At 37.8% G+C, this 13,084-nt stretch overlaps 1 protein-coding gene across 7 annotated transcripts in view; it reads left to right on the top strand.

The window, feature by feature from the left end:
- Positions 1-13,084, top strand: part of LOC124357955 (transcription factor SPT20 homolog) — a 50,863-nt gene that overhangs the window by 5,878 nt on the left and 31,901 nt on the right. For 6 of the 7 annotated variants that reach the window (XM_046810108.1, XM_046810111.1, XM_046810112.1 and 3 more), the window contains exons 3-6: positions 2,494-2,674; positions 4,712-4,893; positions 6,816-7,099; positions 7,258-7,450. In XM_046810108.1, the coding sequence (XP_046666064.1) occupies positions 2,494-2,674; positions 4,712-4,893; positions 6,816-7,099; positions 7,258-7,450 (840 nt within the window). Of the gene's footprint in view, positions 1-2,493; positions 2,675-4,182; positions 4,299-4,711; positions 4,894-6,815; positions 7,100-7,257; positions 7,451-13,084 lie in introns of those variants that run through there. The other variant, XM_046810115.1, reaches the window with a different exon arrangement.

The raw sequence follows: 13,084 nt of genomic DNA on the forward strand, positions 1-13,084 counted from the left end.
CAGTAGGATGTCGTCGATCACTGAGTTGGATGTAGTCTATCACTCAGTAGGATGTCGTCGATCACTGAGTTGGATGTAGTCTATCACTTAGTAGGATGTAGTCTATCACTCAGTAAGATGTCGTCAATCACTCAGTTGGATGTAGTCTATCACTCAGTAGGATGTCATCGATCACTGAGTTGGATGTAGTCTATCACTTAGTAGGATGTAGTCTATAACTCAGTAGGATGTAGGATGTCGTCGATCACTCAGTTGGATGTAGTCTATCACTCAGTAGGATGTCATCGATCACTGAGTTGGATGTAGTCTATCACTTAGTAGGATGTAGTCTATAACTCAGTAGGATGTAGGATGTCGTCGATCACTCAGTTGGATGTAGCGTATCACTCAGTAGGATGTCGTCGATCACTGAGTTGGATGTAGTCTATCACTTAGTAGGATGTAGTCTATAACTCAGTAGGATGTAGTCTATCACTGGATGTAGGATGTCGTCGATCACTCAGTTGGATGTAGCGTATCACTCAGTAGGATGTAGTCTATCACTCAGTAGGATGTAGTCTATCACTCAGTAGAATGTAGGATGTAGTCTATAACTCAGTAGGATGTAGGATGTCGTCGATCACTCAGTTGGATGTAGCGTATCACTCATTAGGATGTAGGATGTAGTCTATCACTCAGTTGGATGTAGGATGTCGTCGATCACTCAGTTGGATGTAGTCTATCACTTAGTAGGATGTAGTCTATAACTCAGTAGGATGTAGTCTGTAGTCTATCACTTAGTAGGATGTAGTCTATAACTCAGTTGGATGTAGGATGTTGTCGATCACTCAGTTGGATGTAGCGTATCACTCAGTAGGATGTCGTCGATCACTGAGTTGGATGTAGTCTATCACTTAGTAGGATGTAGTCTATCACTTAGTAGGATGTAGTCTATAACTCAGTTGGATGTAGGATGTTGTCGATCACTCGGGTGTAGTCTATCACTCAGTAGGATGTAGTCTATCACTCAGTAGGATGTAGTCTATCACTCAGTTGGCTGGCAGAGTTTATCTTTTGTTTGCAAGGGTATGTAAACATTTGTTTTTTATATGATTGACTGTCTGTCTCTCTTTCCGAAAGATGTCCTAAGAATGAAATAAGCTGTAAACCTTTAAACTTTGAATGCAACTCAGCGAAGCATGTTACATGACATGTGGTGTGACATATTTTTAACTTTTTAATTGAAGGAAAACCAACCTCTTGTTATACATTGTTTAGATTGAGATATTAGAATGGTACGGTTCACACAATCAAAAGAAGCACGCAGGTTACTGAGAATATCAGTAACTTTCTGAGACCATTCCAAGGTCACAACTACACACTCAGTAATATTGCTAATAGTTTTACTTGTACTCAGTGATTTCTAATAAGTTCGGTCTAAAAATGTTCAACTTCAATAACTTTTAATTTATAATTAGTCTTATAATTTTGAAATGTTGGCAGTAAGGTTGAATCATTTCAGAACAGATCGTCCATGTTGCCTTTTATCAGCATCGGTTTGATTTCATCAAATTTAAGTGTTTTTGGTTAGATTCCTTTACAAAGAATCAAGATTTGAATAATTTATATAACTGATATTTAATTAGTTATAAGATTCCAATAAAAATAACCATTTTATTGATATTAAATCACAAAGTTGTGTAAAGATTTAGACATGTCATTTATGTCTTTTAACAAATGACATAGGAACACATGTAGCCTAAAGTAATGAGCGATATATTTCAAATTCTACATGTAACCCAATGGAGGCTGTTACACAATAGGTGGTTTGGCATACTTATGTCTTGTAGTAGAAAATACCAATACATTAAAAGCTGTTTGTATTATATTGATTCATATTGTGCCCTTGTCGTCCCAAATTTGCTCTTATTTCAGTGACCAGTCTTTCTAAATTTTTATCCAACAAAATCCATATTTGGGTAACACATTAATAATTAATTCCAAATTAAATAAAAAATCCAGAACTTTGTTTGAGTTTGCTACTTTGTTTACTTTCAGTGAAATGTGTTATTTTTACAATTTCAAAACGCTTTATCATCCAAACTGTAATAGAAATTAACATTTCTGAACAAAATTGTTATTGAATATATTCCTCCCCCCCAACAATAATAAAGAAATATTATCTTAAAATAAGTTTGTTGGAAGTGATATAACTTTTATTTGGTCATGGGGAAGTTATTTTACGCAATTATTATACGTTACTCATGGATAAATATCTCAGGATAGAGAAGCTGTTATAGAGAGCTACATTAGAGTGTATTTAATTATCATAAACAGTTACACTATCACTACTACATCTGTGATTCTGCATGTCAAAGCAAGGACAATAATGTGGTCGTTGTATGACAAGTCCATTGAAAAGTCCTGAGATTATTGTATACCATTAAATCAGTTGTTGGAGATGTGTTGTCCCCAAAATTATTTTTAGTCTTAAATTGTAATTTTATTTTACAGAGTGTGATAAATGACGTGAACTTGGTGACCTCTGAAGGAGAATGGACACCAGAGGAAAGGTTGGCACTGGAGAGTCAACTGGTGATGGCAACAGCACCACCTCTGTGTCTAGACCCTTCACCTGCCGTGAGTCTGGTACAGCAGAGGCTACATCACAGGCGGCATGCTCTCAACACCCCTGGTGAGTGTCTAGTGTAGAATGTGGTAAATAAAATGAGGTAAGGCCAGTGATAAAGAGTCAACTGGTGATGGCAACAGCTCTACCTCTGTGTCTGGACCCTTCACCTGCTGTGAGCCTGGTACGGCAGAAGATACATCACAGGCAGCATGCTCTCAACACCTCCGGTGAGTATCTATTGTAGAATGTGGTAAATAGTATGAGGTAAGGCCAGCGATAGAGTCAACTGGTGATGGCAACAGCTCTACCTCTGTGTCTGGACCCTTCACCTGCTGTGAGCCTGGTACGGCAGAAGATACATCACAGGCAGCATGCTCTCAACACCTCCGGTGAGTATCTATTGTAGAATGTGGTAAATAGTATGAGGTAAGGCCAGCGATAGAGTCAACTGGTGATGGCAACAGCTCTACCTCTGTGTCTGGACCCTTCACCTGCTGTGAGCCTGGTACGGCAGAAGATACATCACAGGCAGCATGCTCTCAACACCTCCGGTGAGTATCTATTGTAGAATGTGGTAAATAGTATGAGGTAAGGCCAGCGATAGAGTCAACTGGTGATGGCAACAGCTCTACCTCTGTGTCTGGACCCTTCACCTGCTGTGAGCCTGGTACGGCAGAAGATACATCACAGGCGGCATGCTCTCAACACCCCTGGTGAGTGTCTAGTGTAGAATGTGGTAAATAGTATGCGGTAAGGCCAGTGATAGAGTCAACTGGTGATGGTAACAGCTCCACCTCTGTGTCTGGACCCTTCACCTGCTGTGAGCCTGGTACGGCAGAAGATACATCACAGGCGGCATGCTCTCAACACCCCTGGTGAGTGTCTAGTGTAGAATGTGGTAAATAGTATGCGGTAAGGCCAGTGATAGAGTCAACTGGTGATGGCAACAGCTCTACCTCTGTGTCTGGACCCTTCACCTGCTGTGAGCCTGGTACGGCAGAAGATACATCACAGGCGGCATGCTCTCAACACCCCTGGTGAGTGTCTAGTGTAGAATGTGGTAAATAGTATGCGGTAAGGCCAGTGATAGAGTCAACTGGTGGTGGTAACAGCTCCACCTCTGTGTCTGGACCCTTCACCTGCTGTGAGCCTGGTACAGCAGAAGATACATCACAGGCGGCATGCTCTCAACACCTCCGGTGAGTATCTATTGTAGAATGTGGTAAATAGTATGAGGTTAGGCCAGCGATAGAGTCAACTGGTGATGGCAACAGCTCTACCTCTGTGTCTAGACCCTTCACCTGCCGTGAGTCTGGTACAGCGGAGGCTACATCACAGGCGGCATGCTCTCAACACCCCTGGTGAGTGTCTAGTGTAGAATGTGGTAAATAAAATGAGGTAAGGCCAGTGATAAAGAGTCAACTGGTGATGGCAACAGCTCTACCTCTGTGTCTGGACCCTTCACCTGCTGTGAGCCTGGTACGGCAGAAGATACATCACAGGCAGCATGCTTTCAACACCTCCGGTGAGTATCTATTGTAGAATGTGGTAAATAGTATGAGGTAAGGCCAGCGATAGAGTCAACTGGTGATGGCAACAGCTCCACCTCTGTGTCTGGACCCTTCACCTGCTGTGAGCCTGGTACGGCAGAAGATACATCACAGGCGGCATGCTCTCAACACCCCTGGTGAGTGTCTAGTGTAGAATGTGGTAAATAGTATGCGGTAAGGCCAGTGATAGAGTCAACTGGTGGTGGTAACAGTACCACCTCTGTGTCATTATGAATTATTGTCATTTTTATTTTACCCATTATTTATTCCCAGATTATCTAATTTAATCTTTTACGCTCGAAAGGCCAGCAGCACTGGCCACACCAAGTTTGCTAACAGCTTTCGTTAGTTTTTCCGTAGTTTGTCCTTGCAACTCATATGGCTAGTATGGCCAGCGTGATGACCGCACTACTTTCATTGGCAGCTTGGCGGCCATATTTGTTGTTTGCCTGCCCAGTTTTGAAATAAAACGATAAAGTAGATAACAGTTATCATTAGTTTTTGTCATTCTTCATAGTGGATATTAACATAATTTTTTTATTTTTCACAGCTTTAAGATGTGCAGCAAAACAGCATGGCCAAATCGCAGCTAACCGCAAGCGTAAGCTGGACCAGCTGGCAGCTAAACCTCTACCTCACCTTGCCGACTTTATCAGCCGACGTAAGACACAGCCGTCTCGACTTGCAGCAAGGCAGCAGCAGGCGTCCACCGCAGCCAAGCAGCTCAAGAAGGTAAGTCATACAGGGTGTTCAAAAAAAATGACAAAATATTTTGGGATTGGTTCAATAGGTGAAAATAAACAAAAAGTTCCTCTAACACTATGGTTTATTTTGCCTTGTTTAGCATCCATCCATCTGTCTGTTAACTAAAAATATCATAGCTTAGAAACAATCAAAATTAAGACATTGTAATTTTGCATGTTTATATAATATGTTATTAAAATGTTACTTTTTGCTGGAAGAAAAATTATCATGTGCAGTTTGCCCAATAATAATTTAAAACCAAATTTCATGAAAACTGATGAGAATAGAAAAATTTTCAGTACACATAAAACATAGTTTGTAAAAAGACAATACTTTAATACCTTATTTGTTATGCTTGGATAATTAATAATGGAATAAATTCATGTTTACTACTCTCGTGCAATCCACTTGTGCATAGAACATACTCCATTCTATGTTTAAAGTTTGTTATTGATGATGGAAGGTTTGACAGGATAACAGGATTTCGAACATTTGCCATCGTTATGGTTACAAAAGGTATAATACAAAATATCGAGGATTGGAATCCTTCGTCAGGTGGGGGAGGTATTAGTACATATAAAATAGAGGACAAAAAGAAGGGAAAGAAAAGGGTTCAAATGTACCCAATATCTGCTTGGAGTCTAGTTCAGGTTGTCACTGCAGAGAACGCAAGGACCTCTGACTTTCATTCGTGCCGGTTTTATGTGTGATTGTGTTTCTCGTACTCGTGACTTGTGATCCTGTGCAGTGACAACGAATTGACTTGACTTCAAGCAGCTTTTGGGTATGTTTGAACCCTTTTCTTTCCCTTCTTCTCTTCTTTTTGTTCTCTATTTTATATGTACTAATACCTCCCCCACCTGACGAAGGATTCCAATCCTTGATATTTTGTGTTATACCTTTTGTAACCATAACGATGGCAAATGTTCGAGATCCTGTTATCTTGTCAACTTACTCCAGTTGTTTCAGACTTGTAAAAGCAATTCAGTCAACGCTTTCAAGACTTCAAAAACATCTGTACTGTAGCAGAGTTTGGCATATACCCTTTTGTAGAGATTGGTGCTGAATAATCCTCTACTTGTGTTGTCCAGTAGATTGAAGAAGGCAACACAACAGTACTATTAGTACAGTAGTATACTCAAAGACTTTCAGAGCATCCTTTCAGTAAAGCCACTCATGAAAATATGCGTTCCTAAGAAAAATATCCAATTTGTTGTTTAGTTTGGTTTACAAGTGAAGGCAATGTTCAGATCAACATGTCTGAGTGATATTTCATTTTCTAGTATGACATTTATTAAATACAGGTACAGGAACCAGTTGACTGATCAACATTTAGAGAACTAGTACACTGTATGAGCCTGTCAGAACAATGGATGACAAATAAATGTCACCCCTCACGTTAAACGATGTCTTCTAGTGCAAATATTTTTATTTAAATTCTGATGCTATTAACTTTATTTAGTATAAACTAGTATATTTAAAGTTAAAATTATACCAGTTAAAGTTAAAGTTAAACTAGTATAATTAAAGTTAAAGTTAAAGTATAAACAACTGTATTATTTTCTTACTTTTGGAGTAGCTCACAGAAAGGTTAATGAGCTTTAAATTTGTTCAGTCACTTAAAGGTTTGGTAACCACTAGTATAGGGCAGTAGACAAAAAAGAAGCAAAATTCATTTGTAGAGTTAAAAAATAGACTTTGAAGTCTATGACTTAACTCTTGGTTTAGATAGATGTCCATACCCAACCTGATGAGCTCAGGGAGTCTATCAACTTAAAAAATAATGAAAGTAGTTTTAATACGATTAATGATAAAATAAGTACATATGGTTCAAAGTAGTTCTCTTTCTACAAAAACTCATATATTTTTCATATTAGTAATAGAATAAGAAATTTTCTCGTGTTGTACAGAAGGTGGAGGTAAACGGTGGAACAAGCAGCACTACTAGCGGTAGCAGTATAGACTACTGGAGTGACGTGCAGAGGTTCGCCAAGCCACTGGACAGGCCCATAGAGACGATAGACTGTACACCGTTGCTGGTAGAGGAGTATATCCTGGAGACGGAACGTGGTCCAGGCCGAGTCTACTACATCAAGCTGTCGATAATGCAAAGGCCCAGTAACTGTGAGTACTTGGGCCAACTGTATGTCGACAAGGAGTACAGAGAGGGCGAGAGCAACGGTGCTTCCTGCAGGTGAGTCGGCTCATACCTACAATCCACTGCTCTACACAGTCCCTGCCCTCGTCCTGTCCCATCATCTGCATTTAGGTCTTGCTAGTGGAATTTTTCTTTTGGCTTCCCAGGTCCCATCTGTTTTAGAATTACAACTTAGATAACACATTGGATGACAGGTTTAGCCTGGGGTCCCGAGCACAAGCCAATCGTTACATCCAGCAGTTCACGGAGATCTTCACAGAGGAGGGTCGCAAGTCTGTGAGGATCACTCATGTGGTGCCGGGTCAGCCGGCGAGGGTCATCTGTACGGCCGGCATGCGTGAGCGGGACGCCAAGATGGCTGCTCTGCAACAGCAGACGCTCAAACAAGTATGGCTCTCCCTCTTGAATTAGTCTTTGTAAGAGTTATAACAAAATACAGAAGACCTGTAATGGTCATTCTGACCCGGCAGGGATCACTTCTGGCTGGTTTATACCTTCCAGTTGAACCCACACTGGGCACAGCAAAAACCGATGTGTCACTTAAATCTGGGCAATCTTATGGATGTCCAGGAGCGGCACATCTCTAACCAAAATGTTGAGATTCTGGGGTTCATGGGCAATTCGATAGGTCTAGTCCTACTTTGGGAGATGACTGTTGGAGTTGGTGGGGTTTGTTCCCTAACCTCAGAGGTTCTTGCTAGCCTCAATAAGAGTGTGCTAGCACCCCCTGCCTACTTTGACTGGAGAGGCTGGTTCAGAGCTGGCCTCTAGCCCAGTCAATCTAGGTTTTTACCCGGAAATGCGAGGTATAAAGCTAATTTTTTGCACAGATGTCCGTTATGGTATACCAAATCACATCCTAAAAGTCCCCGCCCGTCCCCCGTGTGCGTTCCCCGTTTTAACGAAATAAAGGGGGGAGGGGGGCGCAGCTTACTTAAACGCACATTACTCGAGAACAAAAGCAGATGGAGGAAAAATAACAACTGTGTTTAATTCAGAAAAATATAAGCTACAAAATATTATGATGATTTTCTTTTAATCAGTTTTAGTTAGTGCATGAAAAATTGTTAACCAACAAAAAAATGTTGATTTACTCTTTATTATTAAGGTTTTAATACTGAAGTTTTTTTCTCCTATATTTTTATTTTATCAATGGTTTTCCGTCAACACTACACTTTATTTTCTTTCCTTAAATGTATATTTCAGTTGGGAAATAAACTGGTATATGAATAAACTCCAGTTGAAGTATGTAGAATGAACGTGGTCAATGGTCTAAAAAGTATAACATTAGCATGGTATTAAATAAATAATGTACAGAATACAGTAAAATTTAATGGTTTAACAATTACATTTTTAAGTACAATCATAAAATATTATTAATTTAAAATAATATTTGTACAAATCATATTAACTATATTCAATATGATACCCAATTTTAATTTATTTTAATGATTTTAAAATGTACAACCGTATGTCAAAAAGCAATTGTATTGAACAGTGTGTTGTATCCACTATCTTGTTTAAAACTGACCTTTAGTTACTATCAACGTCCTCTTCCTCTAAATCAATTGTCTGCAGTGTGTTGTTGCAGTCTCTGCCTTGACAATGAGCACACATTGCCGAACAAGCTAATCCTGACCTTATGCAATCACACGATCGGGCACACTCTTTCTTGCAATCACATGTAATGAAATTCAAGAGTTTATCAGGTGCCGGTGGCAAAGTCATAGATTGTGGTACAAGAACACCGTCTTTTTCAAGCCAACCCCATGAACATCCAGATCCTTCCCAAGCCATTTCTGCACTTGATAGTAAACCCGCAAGGTGTGTAAGCGTGCGGCATCTGAAGTGGGTGGTAAAACAGACAAATCAAAGCTTGAAGTAATCTTCTGTCTAGCTATCAGTTTATTGAACATAAAGTACCTTAGTTCATTTAATGTTTTGCACTTTGTATCTCCGTATATCGCAAGAAAGTATTGTTCTCCACATGATGTTAACATGTCAGGCTCAGCAGTTGGATCTTTGAAAATGTTTGACATTTTTTGAAGTTTGAACGGAACTTTCTACCGTTTTTTGTACCATAAGAGAATACTCAAAACGCTGTACTTCAGTATAGCTTGCTCCGAAACCAAGTCTATTCAAAATATCAACCAAAAGCCTTGAACCATAATGGTTATGAACATACATGCTCAAACCTATCAAAAGTGGTGATAAGAAAGAGCGTGGCCTGCATGCACTTATAATAGCATGGCCTATCGCAGCTTTTTTTAGTTCAGTATTTTCTTCATTGGTGCCCTTATACTTAACTACAGTATTAAGAAATACTTGAAGGGACTTAGGTATTAAAGACATTAGAGTTTGTGAATCCACGCAATCAGGGTGCAATGTAGAATACTCACCAAGATTGTAAACGCAGCCGCGAATGTCTGATCTAATTACTTCAGCAGCAGCAGAAATTATCCTCAGTTGCTCTTCTTCGGGATTGGATTTTCTGTCTTCATACCACATATCATGTAAAATTGTATGTGTTGCCATTCGGAAGCTGATTATTGTACTGCGCCCAGGTATGTCAGTAATAATTATATCGGAGCCATAATGGTCAATAAGTTTGTTCTTTAGATGTTTAGTAGTATATCCATCTTTTCAATCCAAAAAAGTGTCCATGATATCTGAAAGTTCTCCTAAACTGTACTGGCATTCGTCGTTTTCATTTAACCTATTACACAACTTTAAAAAGGCATCATGTTTGTAATCATTATCATCGGACTTCGTATTCTTTTTAACTTAAAAAACTGAGTTAAACAGTTTCCATGGTAAATGGCTTCAGCAGCAACTAGATCACCGGCTGCACGGACACGTGTGTCTACTTCTCTGCCTCAATCATCACCACGAATGCAAGCAATGTTGAGAATTCTAGTCTGCACTGTCAATGTTTCAACGTGATGAGCTGAATTCCTATACTTTAAAGCCCGCTTTTTTATTGCTTGGAAATCTATATGCTTAGCACAGAATAAACAATGAGTTTTAATATCGAAACCTTCTACTTCTGTAGATCTTGTTCTACTAGGTTGACGGTTAACTTGAAACTTCACTTCCAACATTTTTAGATATATACTTCTTAATGCTTGTAGGTCTGGTATAATTCTTTCGGCAAACATCATGAACTTTCAGGTCTGTAACTGTACTAAACTTGTCATGTAAGCCATCTCCGCGTTTTTCACTTGCACTTTTTAGTCCTTCTACACCTTTCTCAGTTACGCTAACAATGTTCAGTGTGTTTTTAGAATCACAACCAGCACCAAAGCCATGGGCACACAAAAAACAATCTATTTCCATATTTAATGCAAAAAATACAACCAATCTGAAAGTACACTAACATCACTTCAAAAGACACGCACGCACAAAACGTGAAATATTAACAAAACGCACGCACTGGGTGTAAACAGAACGGGCACTCCGCCTCAACTACAGTGCAGTTGTAAACATGTTCAAGAACGCATGCGCGACACGCCGTTCACGTTGAATCCTGTCAGCGATGACTGTGCCTCTGCCGCACCGCAACCGCTGTCATCGCACCGTGCCGGCGCGGCGGGCGTCCGGCTTCGCTATTAAGTAAACACTCACGATTGTCTATAAGTTGTGTATACTTTATTAACATGTAATAGAGCTTTTACAACTTTGTTACATCAAGAAATAACACTAGAATATAGCATTATAACACAATTCTAGCTAAAAAGAAAGTAAAACAATAAATAAATAAATTATTAATGCTTAACGGTTACAGTTATCACATTTTATCACATGACCTTTATTAATGGCCACATTTTACTGAATCTAAATCAGTTTTTTATATTTCTGTATATCTTACCGTTCTAAAGCAGTAAGCGTTTAAGTAATATTCGCCCCCCTCCCCCCTATTTTCGTTATACCGTAAGAAGCACACAGGGGACGGTAGGGGACTTTTAGTATATGGTCAAGGATATCATAAAGAACATCTGTGCCAAAATTCAGCTTTATACCTCGCATTTCCGGGTTTGCATGATTTTTTACCTAGATTGACTGGGCTACTCCCCTTCTTCCGGGGAGACATGACTGTGAGATGTAGTGCCCTAATTCTTCCTCATGGATCTCGATAGGAGGCGGCTCCTACTTCCTAACCTTACCCATCCTGAATATCCTGTCACTCCAGAAGCAGCGCAAAGGTTATTACATGACTAAGTGCAATTTATAAGCTTCTTGTCCTAAGAGAACAAAAAAAAAGTCATTCTGCATCCAAATTGTCCAAGTTTATGGTTGATTAAATTTTGGAAACCCAAATTTGAAACTCAATTACATTGAAAAGACCAAAAGTAAAAATAATAACAAGATTAGATTAGTGTTAGCTTTTATAATGTGATTAGTGTACATCACAAATTAATTACAATGTAACTAAATGTTGACCCTCTCATTTGAAAGGGCACTCTGTCTTATGAACACTGGACTAAATAAAATAAAATAAATTTAAATCTCATTATTTTACCTCTTTGGTTAGTTTGTAAGCAGTCTTCAAAATCAAAGTTTGCACGATTTGAATTATAAAAAAACACAATATGAATTCAGATTAAAGTTTCTTTAAGTTTTCATTTTTGAATTGTATTGAACAGAGACCTATCTTGTACCACATTTAGGCACAACTTTGCAGTGCACATGAAACCTGTTGGTATGCGTCTTGTTTTTTTGTAACAAAATGTCTTTGTGTGTTTATTATTGGCCATAACTGTTACAGTCCATATACTTACAGCTTTTACCACAGTAAAATCGATCAGAATGAAAAGGGTCAGTGAAGATTTACTTTCCATAATTAGGCTACATCTTTTATTGTGACACTCGTTTAGGACAAAACCAAACACCAAATTCATTTCAGATATATGTTGATACCTTTGTTAGAGTTCTGGTCTGAACGAGAAAGAGTTGCAATAGATTTATTTGCCAAAACATAAACCTCTTTATCTATTTGTTAGTAATCTATACGTGAATTTATATTCTTCAGTAGACTAGTCCTCATATTATTCATGAAAGTAGATTTTAGTAATGGAGCCATGATGGAGTAATTGTATTGAGTCATTCAATGTATTTAAACATGAGCAATACGTTTTTATTGAAACATTCTTAATTGATTATAAAATGTTTTCTTAAAAGTCTGTCAAATTAACCTTATATATTGAAACATTATTTACCATATAGGAAGATTATATATATATATATATATATATATATATATATATATATATATATATATATATATATTCACTTCGGGTGTATAATTGCAGAATTGCTCTATTATAACAATTATTGGATTTCTTAGTATAAATTTCCTTTAATATTTCGGCTTTGCCGTTTTCAAAAAGGTATAATAAAAATGCTGTGTTATTTTTGTTTTATACCTTTTATTATACCTTTTTGAAAACGCCAAAGCCGAAATATTAAAGCAAATTTATACTAAGAAGTCCAATAATTGTTTTATATATATATAAAACAATTAACAGTCAAGCAACAGTCAACATTACTACATGCCTGTAGTTTTTTTAAAGCAGATAGTAACAAACTAAAACTCTCCCAACAGTGTTTTTCTATATATAAAAATAAAGCTCTAAAAGGAAGACTTGATAAAACCCTTATAGCACAAACTCATCAACAAAGTATTAACAATCATACAAAATTTTAGTAAAATGTTTACATAAATTAATTTTAGTTAACTTTTGTATTTAATAAATTACTCTTAAACAATTTGTCTTTGAAATTCTTGGGTTTATGTGTAAAAGTGTAGGAAAAATCAAAAACAAAACTACTTAATGTGGTATATAATTTACTTTGTAAAAACAAACCTAGATTATCTTTTTATTAAAGAAAACTTTAAGTAATAATGTTTATATATTGAGATTGTATGTAAAGATTATTTAGTTGAATTTTGCTTGATTAAAGCCTTAGTTTGTAAAAAGCACTGTAACCTGAGAAATTTGCCTGCAGCCCAGAAACAGCAAA

The sequence above is a fragment of the Homalodisca vitripennis genome, chromosome 3, assembly GCF_021130785.1.
Source record: "Homalodisca vitripennis isolate AUS2020 chromosome 3, UT_GWSS_2.1, whole genome shotgun sequence".
Classification (NCBI taxonomy): domain Eukaryota; kingdom Metazoa; phylum Arthropoda; class Insecta; order Hemiptera; family Cicadellidae; genus Homalodisca; species Homalodisca vitripennis.